Here is a 14910-nt window from a genome sequence, read left to right on the forward strand (position 1 = left end):
TGGGTATTTGTATGTGGGGATATTAAAAGTTGTGGCTGCTCTCTTTGTGGAAAGGAAAAACAAATGAAGTTAATGCACTTCTTTTCCTAGCTCAAAAGTCACTGTGATGTATATTTTTTTAATGAAATTTAGGAATAAAGCTGTTGTTGCAATTGTATAATTAGTTTCAAAATGCTGCTTCTATCATTAGTAACTGTTAAACTGTTTTCTGCAAACTGCATTTTACAGAATTTAAACTCTGAAACTGTATCAACTTTTATAGTTAAACATTGTATTAAATAAACTATACTATAATAAACAGTTTCTTTTTGTATTTCTTAAATTATTATATCAGTTTATTTGGCCTTTATTTTTATTAAAAGTAAGTAATGAAGATAAATCAACCAAAATAATACTTTTACTTTACCCATGGGGATACAGAATTTGTATTAGGAAAAATCTGAGCAAAGCATTTAACAGTGCTGAACTTATTTAAGAATTGAGCCAGCAGTGATCATTTCCAGGCTTAGGAATTAAGTTCTAGTGCAATTGTTTAATCATAATGCTTCAGACTGCAGTGTGTCTTTTGCCTCAGCAATCTTTTAAGGTTATACTTGGAATTTGCATTACTATCTACTATTTGTTTTTTAATTCCTCCTAATTTTCTGCATTGGGAACACTATTACATTCTGTGCCTGCCACTTTTAATATAACACCATTGTTAAGCCATATAAATGTTAACTGACTTTTGTAAAATAGATTATCTAGTTTTTGGTTCATTTTTGTTTTTATTTAAATTAGACATATTTAGGGAAAATGTACCTCATTAACTTGAGAGTCACTGAAAATACATATTAAGTAGAAACGTTTTGACCATTCAGTGGTTTGTATGTGTTAGCAGGAATAAACTCAAATTCTAGAGTGTTCTTAAATGTTTTATTAAGCCAGGATAATATAAAAAACGTGCTTCATATGGACTGTGTAAATTGTGTATTAAAATACTTTAGTATCAATTTGCTTTTTCTATTTTCATTGCTTTCTAGGTTTCTTTTCCTAAACATTTCCTAACTGAGTATTTTAAAGTGCTGATTCAGAATTTTTACACTCCCCTCCATCTTCTCAATACCACAAATATCTTAGTTCCTTTTTACATCTTTGCAACAAATTTTAGCTATGGGTTTCTTTTATCAAGTTAGCATCTGTATCCACTGCTCTGACTGTGCTTTGCCACTCATACTTTTCACTGAATTGTTTTGTAATTATTTGTAAACTTTGCATAGCCTTTTTGTTTTTAATGTGCTTAACTAGTAGAAAGCCCAGTCCAATTGAAAGTAAAGCAATCAAATTGTGTAAAGGAGAAAAACTAGTAATGTCTTTGGCCTTTACTCAGCTAAGCTGATTACAAAACACTTACGTAATTACTCATTTTATAGAAATTTATCTCCTGATAATAAGATAGCTTTATCCAAAACTAGTAATCACCCCTAAATAATAAACCTCCTAAAACTGAATTTAAAGGAAAGCATAAGTGGGAGAGATTCCCAGACTTTATCATTGTGCCTTTGCATCTCAGTAATTTTAATGTGGCAACCAACCCTAAGCCAAAAGAAATACCTAATGGTTATGTGTATTAGTCAACTTAGTGTCCAAGTAAAAAAATGTTTTAAATTTTTATTTCACTTTTAACCACAATTAGTTGCTAATGGGATGTGTGCAACTTAGTGCAGTATTGTGTAACTCAAACTTCAGAATCATACTGGACTTCACCCTCTTCTTGTTGTACATTGATTTTTGTGCAGTATTTGCATCTTATCTGAGCAGCTGCTGAAAACTGGGTTTATGAAAATAGGATGTCATCAGAAGGAATGGCACACTTAATAAGTTGAAGCAACTATCTTAAACTAATAATCGCTGTGGTGTCCTATAGATGTCAAATAACATTGTATTTCCCTTGAAATTTAAAAAATACCCTACCAGCTGTTCCTTTGCGAGTTCACTATGGTCCCTCAGAACGCTTGGCACACAATTTGGAAATCAGTGTTTGTAGCATTCTTTTTAATAATTAGGTACATTATTCCTTTAAAGTAGGGTTGGTTGGTTGAACATGGGATCCATAAACCTCAAAACAGTGGTTCAGAATGATGGCTTGCCTTTACTCATCTATGCCATTTTTTTAAAAGTATAGGCAGCCATCCTCATCCCAGATTAAATACTTAATCACAGTCTTAAGTATAAGAGTCACTGCCTTGTGTAGCCTGTGAGATGGTGTTGTGGAAGTCCGGGAATTACATGCAGAATGTAGTATGTGTGTATGTGCACCTTACTGCTAAAGGAGCTGTAAGGAGTTTTTTTGGTTTTTTCATTGTTACCAGCTTTAGTTTTTTGTTTTTTTTTTTTAATTGAAGTATAGTTGATTTACAATGTTGTGTTTCTGGTGTACAGCATAGTGATTCATATATGTATATATGTGTGTGTGTGTGTGTGTGTATAATCATTCTTTTTCATTATAGATTATTATATTGAATATAATTCCTGTGCTATATAGGAGAATCTTGTTTATTTATATGTATGAGTTTCTATCTGCTAATCCCAAACTCTTATTTTATAACCCTCAACCCCCTTTTGCCCCTTTGGTAACCATAAGTTTATTTTCTGTGAGTCTTGTTTTGGTTTTGTAAATAAGTTCATTTGTATCATTTTTTAGATTACACATATAAGTGATAGATATTTGTCTTTGTCTGTCTTGCTTAGTATGATAATCTATATGTTCATCCATGTTGCTGCAAGTGGCATTATTTCATTCTTTTTTATGGCTGAGTGGTATTCTATATGTACTACAGCTTCTTCATCCAGTCATCTGTCGATGGACATTTAGGTTGCTTCAACGTCTTGGCTATTGTAAATAGTGCTACTATGAGCATTGGGTGCCTGTATCTTTTCAAATTAGAGTATTCTCCAGATATATGCCCAGGAGTGGGATTGCTATATCATATGGTAAGCCTATTTTTAGTTTTTTAAGGAATTTCCATACTGTTTACCATAGTGGCTGCACCAAATAACATTCCCACCAGCAGTGTAGGAGGGTTCCCTTTTCTCCACACCCTCTGGAGCTGTAAGTTTTATCTCAAAGACACACTGATGAAAATGTGAAATGCATAAAGCCATTAGTTGTAGAAATTCATAATAGCAAAGGATTAGATTTATAATGCATAATGTTAGTTGCAGAAATTTATAATAGCAAAGGACTAGAAACACCACTAGTTGAATAAACTGGTACGTACACACAAGGGAATTCTATGCTAGTTGGAAAAAGAATGAGGATCTTTACTGCTATGTGGTGATCTCTAGGATACATTAAATGAAAAAAGCAAGGTTCTTTTGTGTAAGATTAAAATGCAAATGTATATACCTATTTGCTTATTTAAAAAAACAGGCAAAGGACAACGTAATGAAACAGCAACCTACTTTTGGGGCAAGTGGAGGAGAAAATACTTGCAAATGATTTACTCAGTAAGGGGTTAATATCTATAATATGTAAAGAACAACAACTCAACAACAACAACAAAACAACTTGAAAAAAATTACTCAAAAGGACTTGAGTAGAGATTTCTCCACAGTTGATATACCGATGACCAATAGGCATATGAAAAATGCTCAACATCACTAACTAGGGAAATGCAAGTCAAAACCACAATATCACCTCATATCCATTAGGATAGCTGCCAATAAATGTTGGTGAGGATGTGCACCCTTATGCACTGTTAGTGGGAATGTAAAATGGAGCAGCTCGTATGGAAAACTAACAGTTCTTCAAAAAAATTTTAGAATTGTTATATGATCCAGCAATTCCACTTTGAGTATATATCCAAAAGAAAGCAGTATCTCAGAGATCTTTGGTGATCCATGTTGATAACAGCATATTCACAGTAACCAAAAAGTGGAAGTAACCCAAGTGTCACCTGATGGAGTGGATAAATATATATATATATATGGTATATGCATATGATATAATATTATTCAGCCTTAAAAAGAAGGGAATTCTGACATATGCAACGTTAGATGAACCTTGAGAATGTTAGACTAAGTGAAATAAGCCAGTCATATAAAGACAAATACTGTATGATTCTACTTAATGACGTACCTAGAGTGGTCAAATTCACAGAAACAAAGTAGAATGGTAGGTCTCAGGACTTAAGGGGAGGGGGAGATGGAGATTTATTTAGAGGGCATAGAATTTCAGTTTTGCAAGATGACAAAGTTCTAGAGATTGGTGGCAAACAATATGAATATACTTAACACTACTAAACTGTATACTGAGAAATGGTTAAACGTAGTAAAACTTGTATTCTATATTTTCTACCATAGTAAAAAATTTTACCTTCCCAACCCTCCTCATAATAAAAAATTTTTTTAAATTAAAAGAACAGGGGAATGCAATTAATAAGTCACTGAACCTGTGTATCAAGTTAGTTGCATAACAAAAATTATTTGAAGTGAATTTAAAACATGGTAATTTGCACGTCGGTGAGATACTCTCTACAAAATAAACCACAAAGAAGTCAAACTGCATTCAGTGATCATATTGTTAGTAACAATACTGGTAGTGTCAATTGAAACTAAAATTTAAGTATTGAAGGATAAAGCAAATAAGTATATAAATTTCTGCTGAAGAGGAAAATACTTCCAATGGAATATTGTTCAGCTATAAAAAGGAATGAAGTACTGATAATGGTGAACCTTGAAAAGATGCTAATGAAATAGACCAGACACAAAAGTTCACCATATGATTCCATTTATATAAAATATCCAAAATGGGCAAATCAAGAGACAAAGCAGATTAGAACTTTGGAGAAGGGAGAATGTGGACTAACTGCTTAGGAGGGACAGATACAGGGTTTTCATTGGAGCAATGAAAAAGTTCTGGAACTAGATAAATGGTATGGTATGATACAGTATTATGAATATACATAATGCCACTGAATATTTCTAAATGGCTAAAGTTACACAAAATGTATGTTGTGTCGTATTGTTGTGTATGTATTTTATCATACAAAAAATGGAATCTGAATTAATCTTGAGTGGTAAAGAATCAATTAGATCAGACATAATTGTACTTGGATGAAAAGTAGCTTTATTAACAAATATATGCATATAGTTCACTTACATTTGTAGCTCATAATATTAGCCACAACTTAGTCTTCTTCATCTTAAAAATAAACTTTTCTACCATGTAAAACCTAGTCTTCCCTTAGACTTTTGAAAATTATTATATTTTGATCCCTGAGAGTTATAAAAAGGGAGCTGGACTCCAGTGATATCATTTGCCTGATAGCTGGGTCTTAACCCACCTCTGTCCACAAAAATTGGTCCATGACCACCTCCAGATCCTTCCTGTACAGCTTTTACAAGAGGATAAATATATTTGTTTGTTGATTCAGACTCAAGTTCAGTTACTTCTCTGGCATATTCCTGAAATTCCTTCTCCTTTTCAGCCACAAGAGCTTCAGTACGTCTGTAATACTCTAATTCTGCTTGTTTTGCTTGCTTTGCATTAAACTTATTTTTGGCCTATTTGAGAAAGAAAGAAAATATAATTTCATATTGTTATAAAAAAAAGATGAGTTTTCTAAATATAAGTAGCATTTGAAGTCACCGATATAACTTTTTTTTTCTTTTTTTGGCAGTTGATGCTTTTATTAATGGAGAAAATGAGTCACAGAGTGAGAAGAGAATTCTTCCCCAAACTCAAACCTCACAAAGAAGTTGCTTTTTGCTCTTTGTAAGTTTCATGGCTCCCTCTGTCCCAACACTCACCATTCCATAAGTACCATGTCCCTTACTATGGCCTAAGTGACACATGAAATTCCACGTAACTCAAGAAACAAAAGGCTCCAGCTAGGGAGAGAATAACATGATAAAGGTGATTGCTGTAAACACAGTGAACAGATCACCACTTTCAGAACAGGACCTGCTGTGCCATATGGCATTTTCCATATGCCATTCATGCTGTTTAAAATGCCTTTCTCTCTCTGCCTTCTTTGCTTGTCAAGCTTCTGCTCACCCTTCAGGACCCAACTCGTGTTTTCTCAGTGAGGCTTCTATCATTTTCCACCTGGCTTCCAGTGCCCTCTGTTGATATAGCTAAGTAGCAGTTATGATACACGTGGTAACTCCATTGGGCTGAGAATGTTCAAATCTTGTCCTAACTTTCTAAACTCATTGTATTTGATATGTTCTGACTTAAAAATAATGTATTTCAGAAATTATCCCATGCTTCTCACAACAGTATCATGTTCAAAGTAGTGGCTAAATGAAACTTACCCTAATAGCCTTATAGGATGATACATCTTCAAACAAACAATACAGCATGAAATATAGATAAAAATTAAATAATCAGATTTAGAGTCCTGTTTTTATCATTTATAAGAAACGTACATTGGCAGGTGTAGAAGACATACTAATCACTGTCCCTCTCCATCCACTATTCTGAGAAATGCACCCAAACCCATTGCCCTAAATCAGCCAGATACACCATGTGACCCAGCCACGTGAGATTAAATCAGCAATGAATATCTAAATTAAGTGAAACAAATTACATTCTGTTTCCTAAGAATTTGAAGTTGGAACGAGTGATATTTATCAATGTAGGTTGATCAGGAGCAGGGTAGAGTGAGTACTCTATGCAATCTACCAAAAGCCAGTTTACTAATATTTCATGTTTCCTTTTAACTTTATATTTATAAAAACATTGTTCTCTTAACTGTTTATATTATATGAGTAGACTTTAATGGCTTTTTAAAGATTTCTATGAAGTTGTGGTTGACAACTTTTCATTGCATCTTCTCAGAAGAATTTTAAGAAATGCTGTTTCTTGAAAATTAAGAGTGATTTTGTCTACTTATGAATATGTTTAATATTCATGAACGCATTTTTCAAAATCAGTAACCAACACTTCAGCATAAAATAGTAGGCTAAACCTGGTATCTACCATAAATTGAAATTTGTGAGGAAATAGAACCACCATATGAATATGAAATATCAAATTTTCATTTCGAGTGCTATACTTCAAAACTAAAGCTTTCATGCTATTTGTTGACTTGGTGATAGAATACAAGGAATTTGAAAAAATAGGAAATGACATTCAATAACACAGGGGAAAAAAATCAGAAAAGGCTAAAAACTATCTCATCAAAGGTAAAGTGCTATAATTTGGGATCTTAAAAGGAGCAACTGGGATATATTGGTTGGGTAGTAATTTTGTAGAAAGATTGAGGAAACGGGGAGAAACATTTGAAGTACAAAAAGGAAGTCACAATGGAAGGAAAGGATAACCATAATGAATCACATGATTGGTACCTCAAACTGGTATGTATTATGCATAAATATAGATTTGTAGAGAAACTCTTTAAATCCTAAAAATTGTAACACATGGGAGTAGAGTCAATAGGCACCTTTGGAGGATGCTAGAGAGCTAATCTTGAAAACTGAAAATAAAGTGAAAGAATCAAGTATTTAACCTATCTTTTCTTTTAAAATTGTACTTTGGGGAAACCAAGTGCTGATTATGAAAGTTCTTTGAAAACTTCAGCAAATCAATGAGAAGGAAGGAGAGAATATTAACATTTTTGCATCTCATGAATTAAGAGATCTAGGTAACAATCATTAAAGCTGTTTATAGCCACCTGTGCTATAAAACGTGCTGAAGGAAGTCTTCAGGTTGAACAGAAGTGGCTAATAAGCATATAAAAAGATGCTCAACATCACTAATCATGAGGGAACTGCAAGTGAAAACCACAATGAGATACCACTTCAAATTTATGACAATGAGCAACAACAAACAGAAAAAAAGTGTTGAGATTTTGGAGAAACTGGAACCCTTGAACACTGCTAGTGCAACTGCTGTAGTACACAGTATGGTGGTTCTCAAAAAAAATAATAAACAGAATTACCATATGATCCAGCAATTCCACTTATGGGTATTTAAACAAAAGAATTAAAAGCAGGGACTCAAACATATTTGTATCCCATTGTGCACAGAAGCATTATTCACAATAGCCAAAAAAATGGAAACAACCCAAACATCCATTGATGGATGTATGGATAAACAAAATATGTACAATGGAATATTATTCACTATTAATAAGGAATATAACTCTGACACATGCACCAGCATGAATGAACCTTGAAGACATTATGCTAAGTGAAATAAGATAGATAAAAAAGACAAATATTCTATGGTTCCACTAATATGAGGTACCTGGGATAAGCAAAATCACAGAGACAGAAAATAGAACAGTGGTTACCAGGAGATGGGAGGAAGGGGAAATGGAGAGTTAACTGTTCAGTGGGTACAGAGTTTCAGTGTAGGATGATGAAAAAGTTAAGGATATGGACGGGGCTGACAATTGCAAGTCAATGTAAATGTACTTAATGCCCTTGCACTGTACAATTAAAAGTGATTAAAATGGTAAATTTTATGTTATGTATATTTTACCACATTAAAAACAAAGTTAAAACTCAACAATAAGAAAACAACCCAACAAGATAATTGGCAAAAGATTTAAATAAACACTTCACAAAAGAAGGCACACAAATGGCTAAAAAGAACATGAAAAGATGTTCAGTATCTTTCGTCACTAGGAAAAGGCAAAATCATATCACGAGGTAACACTACACTAGAGCAGTTAAAATTAAAGGATGACAAGAACATGTGTTGGTGAGAATGTGGAGCAACTTGTCCTCTCATATACAGCTGGTAGGAATGGAAAATGGCATGGCTATATTTGGTCTTTAGACACAAATGATGGATGCCAGGTCCTCTATACATGTTCTAAGATCTCTGGGACCCCCTACTCACTTCAGATATGAAACCTGTGGGATCCCAAACAATATAGTCTCTGGGTAGCAGTTATAAAGTGGGGAAAAAGTAAAAGAAAAAAAGCATCATGGCATGCCATGTGAACTTATATTTTCTTTAACATTTACTAAAGCACAATAGAAACTAAAGAAGGATAAATATTTGTGCAAAAGACATAAACCTAGTATGCAAACTTCAGTACCTAAAAACAAAAACTAACTCTTCACATGTTTAGTACTTTTTTGTGTGTCATAACCATAATGACCATCTGATCTTACTTGATATAAAGGGAACTGCTTTGGGAAACAGAAAACTAGTATGAACTCTATATTACATATTTATTGCTAAAATATAAACATTAAGGAATAATTACCATTTGCTGAATATGGGCGTCTTGAACTTCTTGGCGTTCCTTATCTGCTTTCCGTTTTTTCTCCTTTTCATGCTCCCAGAAAATCTGGTCTATTTTCATGTTAGCTAGCAGCTGTTCTTTAGCCTCTGATTTTCTTTGTCTTTCTTCTTCCTCTTTATTTTTCATCTAGATAATAAAAAGCAAAGGAAAAACTTAAAACCATTTTTAGCAAACCAGCACCCTCCAATAAGGCATGAAGTCAGAAAGCTCTAAGCACAAAGACAGCCAGAAGCAGCGCAAGGGCAGAAAATTGCACATGGGCTGATTCCCACATGGCCAGTTTACTTTGGTTTTGTTCTATTTGCTGAGTACCAAGAAACACAATGAAAACTTAAGTAGAATGCTATTGGTTAAAAAAAAAGTACAAGAACAGAAAAGCAAGCTCATCTCAAAGTAAAGGGAAATTTGTAGGTAAAAAATTAATTGCTACAATGTTTATAAACAATTTAAATGTTATGACAGTCAGTCATGTAGGAGATAAATTCTGAAGGATTAAGAAATACAGAAATGCAATGTGGTAATTTTTACTTGGTTTGTCTTAAGAACATTCAAATGAAAAGTATATTTAAATGACTAACTTTTGTTTGCATTTCAGATGGTTCTGAAACAGAATAGATTATTACTTTGCATCTATAAAGATCTTATTTGTAACTGATTGTCATGTCATCTTTTGTTAGAAAGTAAACATGGTCTGATTTCAAGAATACGGGTAGATAATTCATACATTGTTTTTCAAATATCTGCTAGGTTTTTTGTCACAGAGGCAGGAGTGGAAACTACAGTGTAAAGAACTCAAATTCGTTTTATTTTTATTTGTCATTATTGGATTGCTTACCACAACAGCTCTATGTTCTGCAATCGCTCTTAATTCTGCTTTGTTTTTTTCATATTTTTCTCTTTCTCTTTTTTCCCATTCAGCCTCAGCTTCTGCAATATCTCTAGCAATAATCAAATCCTCATTGTCAATTTTCTCTTTCATTAGTTCACTCAGGAAGTTATTTATTCTTTCTCTCCGTTCCTCCATTAGCCTAAAACAAAATAAGCATCACTTGTCAAGTCTTCACGAATGGATTTGTTATGGAACCAACATACTTTATTTACAAATATTTTATAGTCTTTTACAAGACTAAAAAGGAGACCCATTGCTCCTTACATATATAGTTTTAAGTGGAAGTTTTTAATACTTTATTTACACTTTATTTTAGAATAAAGTATATTCTAAAAATCCAAAGAGAATAATGCATATAATATGATCTTGTGTATGTGTGGTCATAGCAAATAAAGTGTAAAATTCTCCACAATGAAAAATGTTTTTAAATACTTTATGGCAACTACCCTACTGACTCTAATATTGGAGGCATAGGTTATAAAATAAACCAAAGGCCTTTCTTTAAATATAACCTCAAAAAAAAAGTGAAAGTTATCAAAATGACTAAGATGACCAAAAGGCACATGAAAAGATGCTCAACATTACTAATCATCAGGGAAATGCAAATTAAAACCACAATGAGATATCACTTCACACCTGTCAGAATGGCCATCATCAAAAAAACCACAAATAACAAATGTTGGCAAGGATGTAGAAAAAAGGAAACCCTTATACGCTGTTGATGGGAATACAAATTGATGCAGCCACTGTGGAAAACAGTATGGAAGTTTCTCAAAAAACTAAAATAGAACTAACAGATGATCCAGTAATTCCACACATGGGTATATATCTGAAAAAAACAAAAATACTAATTGGAAAAGATACATGCACCCCAATGCTGACAGCAGTATTATTTACAGTTGCCAAGGTATGGAAGCAACCCAAGAGTCCAACAGATGAATGGGTAAAGAACATGTGGTATATATGTACAATGGAATACCACTCAGCCATAAAAAAGAATGAAATTTTGCCATTTACAGCAACATGGATGGATAACAAGGGTATTATGCTAAGTGAAAAAAATTAGAGAAAGACATACTGCATGATATCACTTAAATGTGGAATCTAAAAAATACAACAAACTAGTGAATAAAGCAAAAAAGAAGATTCACAGGTATAGAGAACTAGTGGTTACCTGTGGGGAGAGGGATGGGGGGAGGGGCAAATTGGTGTAGGGGGTTAAAAAAGGGGTTATGGTATTATATAAAATTATGTGTATGAAAGTTTGAAAGTTGCAAAGCACTATAGAATTTAAAGAATCTTTTATTCAATTAAAAAAGTATTTTAAACACTTATTGATTATCTACTATGTGCCAGGCATCATTCCAGGTGAACAAAACATTAAAAACAAAAACACTAAAAATCTCTGCCCTTATGGAGCTTTCACAATAGTTGAGGTAGAGAAACAGCAAACAAAATAAATAAAACAGTGCTGTATTTTGCAATAAGGAAAAAGAAAGCAGTTAAATTGATAAGCAATATGGGAATGGGGTTGTGATTTTAAATAAGGTAGTCAGGGAAGGCCTGAATGAGAGAGCGATATTTGAGCAATGATTTGAAAGAGCTAAAGGAGGTGAGCATTCCCCAGAGGGGGAGAGGAAAAGACCAGTGGGATAACGAAGAGGGAAAGAGAGAGACAACAGTAAGAGATGAGGTTTGAGAAAGGAGGCTGGCGTCAGCTGGGAATTAGGATGGGTGTTGAGCCTTATGGGCCACAATCAAGGCTCTAAGTGTGATGTAAAGCCATCAGAGGGTTTTGCGCAAGTCAAAAGCATGGTCTAGACAGAAATGAGATGTACTGTAATTCTCTTCTCTCACCTCATCTCAAACTGCTCACTGAGGTAAGCAATGACCTCTAAATCTGATGGGTGCTGAACTTTTAAAATCTCACTTAATCCTCTACTGATCTAACACTGATAACTGCTTTCTTCTTACTGAAACCTTCCACCCTTGGGTTTCTCTGGTTCTCCTCCATTCTCTGGAAACTGAATTCTTTGCTCTTCACATTATCTTCGCTCTCCAATTTGACCTTTAAATGTGGATTTCCTTAGGGACCATGACCTACTCACCTGCAGTGAGCTCACCTGTACCCACAGTTCCAACTCCTACTATGTATCAATGGCTCACAAAGCCATCTCCAGCTCATACCCCTCTCTTAAAGCACAGATTTACAGTATTTCCGACTATCTACTGCATAGATGTCGTCAATATTCCAAGGGAGGCCCAATTCACATATTCCAAGCTGAAATCATGTTACTAAATGCCCTAGTCATATGTAAAATAATCAGACCTTTATTCCTAAAGGTTACTCTCATATCAAAACTTTTGATTTATAACAAAATAATTTCAGATAGTACTTTATTAATTACAAAAGTTATGTTAAAAGCTTACCTGTGTGTTTCAGCTTCTTTTTCTTTCCCCATTTGCATAAGACGCTTTTTTGCTTTGATAAATTTTCTAATCTTTTCATCTTCCTCCTCTTGCTGCTGTTGTTCTACAGCTTTGATGATATTTTTATCATTCATATGTTCCTTGGGGGGAAAAGTGTATATTATCCTATCACAAAGAAAAATGTCTTCCAACATATAAATATCTAACAAGAACCTGTCATATGGCCACAGCTTCTGACATCTATTTATTTCTCTCAGAAATTAATCCTAAAGAGATAATCAGAGCTGTGCATTAAGTTTTATGTTGCATGTAGTTCATCTCAAAGTTATTTGTAATAGTAAAAAACTGGAACTTCTGAACATTCAGTAATGGAGAAATGGTTAAATAAATTATGCTCTCAATGACATGGGAAGATACAAATAACAATCAGTAAGCCGGAGGAAAAAAGCAGAATATAAAACACTACCATGGCATATTTCAGTTTTGCAAATATATTTAGGTTCAAGTTCATTATGAATACATAACTGGAAGAAATATGCCAAATGTTAAATATCCCTAGGGTATAAGATTATAGGTGACTTTTATATCTTCTTAACACCTCTCTGCATTTCTTCTCAAGTATCTCATTTCTTTACAAATATGTAATTTAAAATAATTCTACAACCAGAAAAAAATGTATTAAATATATATAATTTCATTTAATGTTTGAATAGTTACTATAGTCACATGGTACTTAAATTTAAAATATTTTTAAAATACACAGTGTAAACTGTCCTTCCTACCACATCCACTGTCTATCTGCCTGTTTCTAATTCTACCCACCGGACTCAATCACTATGAAACTACCTTCTTGTCCAGGGTAATTTTTTTTGCACATATACAAAAACATATATAGATTTATACTCTAAAATTATTTTAAATAGGTCTTTTTAAAAAATAAAATAAAAATCTGTTCATATCAGCATACATTCCACACCCCGAACTGAGTTAGCCACCATAAAAATAAGTGCCTTTGAACATAACAGTTTGGGTTTACAGATATATTAGTGTTTTCTATTACTATACATAGAAATCAATGAAAGGTGAAAGTCATTAGATGTGATATTTAATCTGCCAATATATTTATAACTCAGAGTCTACTATTTGCCTAGTATTTGTGGGCTATTACTTTTAAAAGCTTATAATCTGGTTAGGACATATATTAGTTGACATGAGAAGATAATGAAAATACCAAATTCTTAAAACTGATCGAATTATTTCTTAAATTTTTTACTTTACTGTTTTTTCCCCTAAATTTATGGTAATTTTCATACAGATTTTTTTATAATAGGAAAACTACAGAACGAATTAGCACAAAGTAATTCTCATTTTAAAAATGGAAAGCCTCAGCTCAAAGTCGCATAGCTAGTAAGTAGCAGAGTTAGTATTTAAAACAAGTCTCTCCTATTCCAAAGTGACTTAGATAAAAATATTGCATCCATGAATCAAGAATAAGATTTTATGGAAAAGGAAAATAATATCACAAGTAGAACTCTTAGAAATTAAAACTTTGATAGCTAAAATTTTAAATTCAATAGAAGGTTTAGAAGACAAAGTTGAAGATAACAAAGTCAAGTAACAGCCAGAAATGGCAGGAACAATTGCCTGCCCAAGAGTCTTTCTTCTCTACTGCATTAGTATCAAGACCCAGATTTTGTTCAGAGTGGCAATATGCTCAGCCAAAAACCATATTTCCAAGTTATTTTTTCAGCTAGGTGTCACTAAATTACAACCAATGAGATTTAGTGGAAATTGTTAAGTGGGACTTCTGAAAAATTTCCTTAAAAAGAGAACAGATAGTTAGGACACTCTTTTTTCTCCTTCTTTCTTTTTTCTTCTTGCTACCTGTAATGTGGACAGAAGGGCGGGAGCGCCAACAGCCATTCAAGGCCATGAGGCAACCTTGAGGACAGATGCCACCTATCTTCCGAGAACAGCAAAACAAAAGGAGAGAAGCTGTCTCAGTCCATTAATTCTGCCTTGGAATGACTACCTCTGCACTCCAAACAAACTTTTTATTTTTAAGGTATTATTATGTTGGGTTTTCTCGTATACATTTTTGAGTCTTCTTCTAACTAACAAAATGAGAAAAGTTTTTTTTTTTAATTAGAGCATCAGTTCAGAAATGGCAATATATATAAGAAGGGTTCTACAGCAGAAGAAACAAAATGGAAAGGGACAAAATTATACAAGAAATAAAATAAGAAAGGTTGATGCATTCATGGACTGAAGTATCAGGAGAGTGCTCAGCAAAATGAAAAAGACCTACACCAAGGTGTGTCCCTGTAAAAATCTTAGAGCTGC

The 14910-nt window shown here is 33.4% G+C and overlaps 1 protein-coding gene across 4 annotated transcripts in view; it reads right to left on the reverse strand.

Moving 5' to 3' along the window:
• Positions 1 to 5087: 5087 nt before the first annotated feature.
• The window catches only part of CFAP210 (cilia and flagella associated protein 210), a 28891-nt gene continuing 19068 nt past the window's right edge, over positions 5088 to 14910 (reverse strand). For all 4 annotated transcript variants that reach the window (XM_010982491.3, XM_064484891.1, XM_064484892.1 and 1 more), the window contains 4 exons: positions 12568 to 12707; positions 10084 to 10276; positions 9210 to 9374; positions 5088 to 5547 (listed from right to left, as the gene is read on the reverse strand). In XM_010982491.3, the coding sequence (XP_010980793.2) occupies positions 5203 to 5547; positions 9210 to 9374; positions 10084 to 10276; positions 12568 to 12707 (843 nt within the window). In that variant the 3' untranslated portion in view covers positions 5088 to 5202. The remainder of the gene's footprint in view (positions 5548 to 9209; positions 9375 to 10083; positions 10277 to 12567; positions 12708 to 14910) is intronic.

The sequence above is a fragment of the Camelus dromedarius genome, chromosome 4, assembly GCF_036321535.1.
Source record: "Camelus dromedarius isolate mCamDro1 chromosome 4, mCamDro1.pat, whole genome shotgun sequence".
Lineage (NCBI taxonomy): Eukaryota > Metazoa > Chordata > Mammalia > Artiodactyla > Camelidae > Camelus > Camelus dromedarius.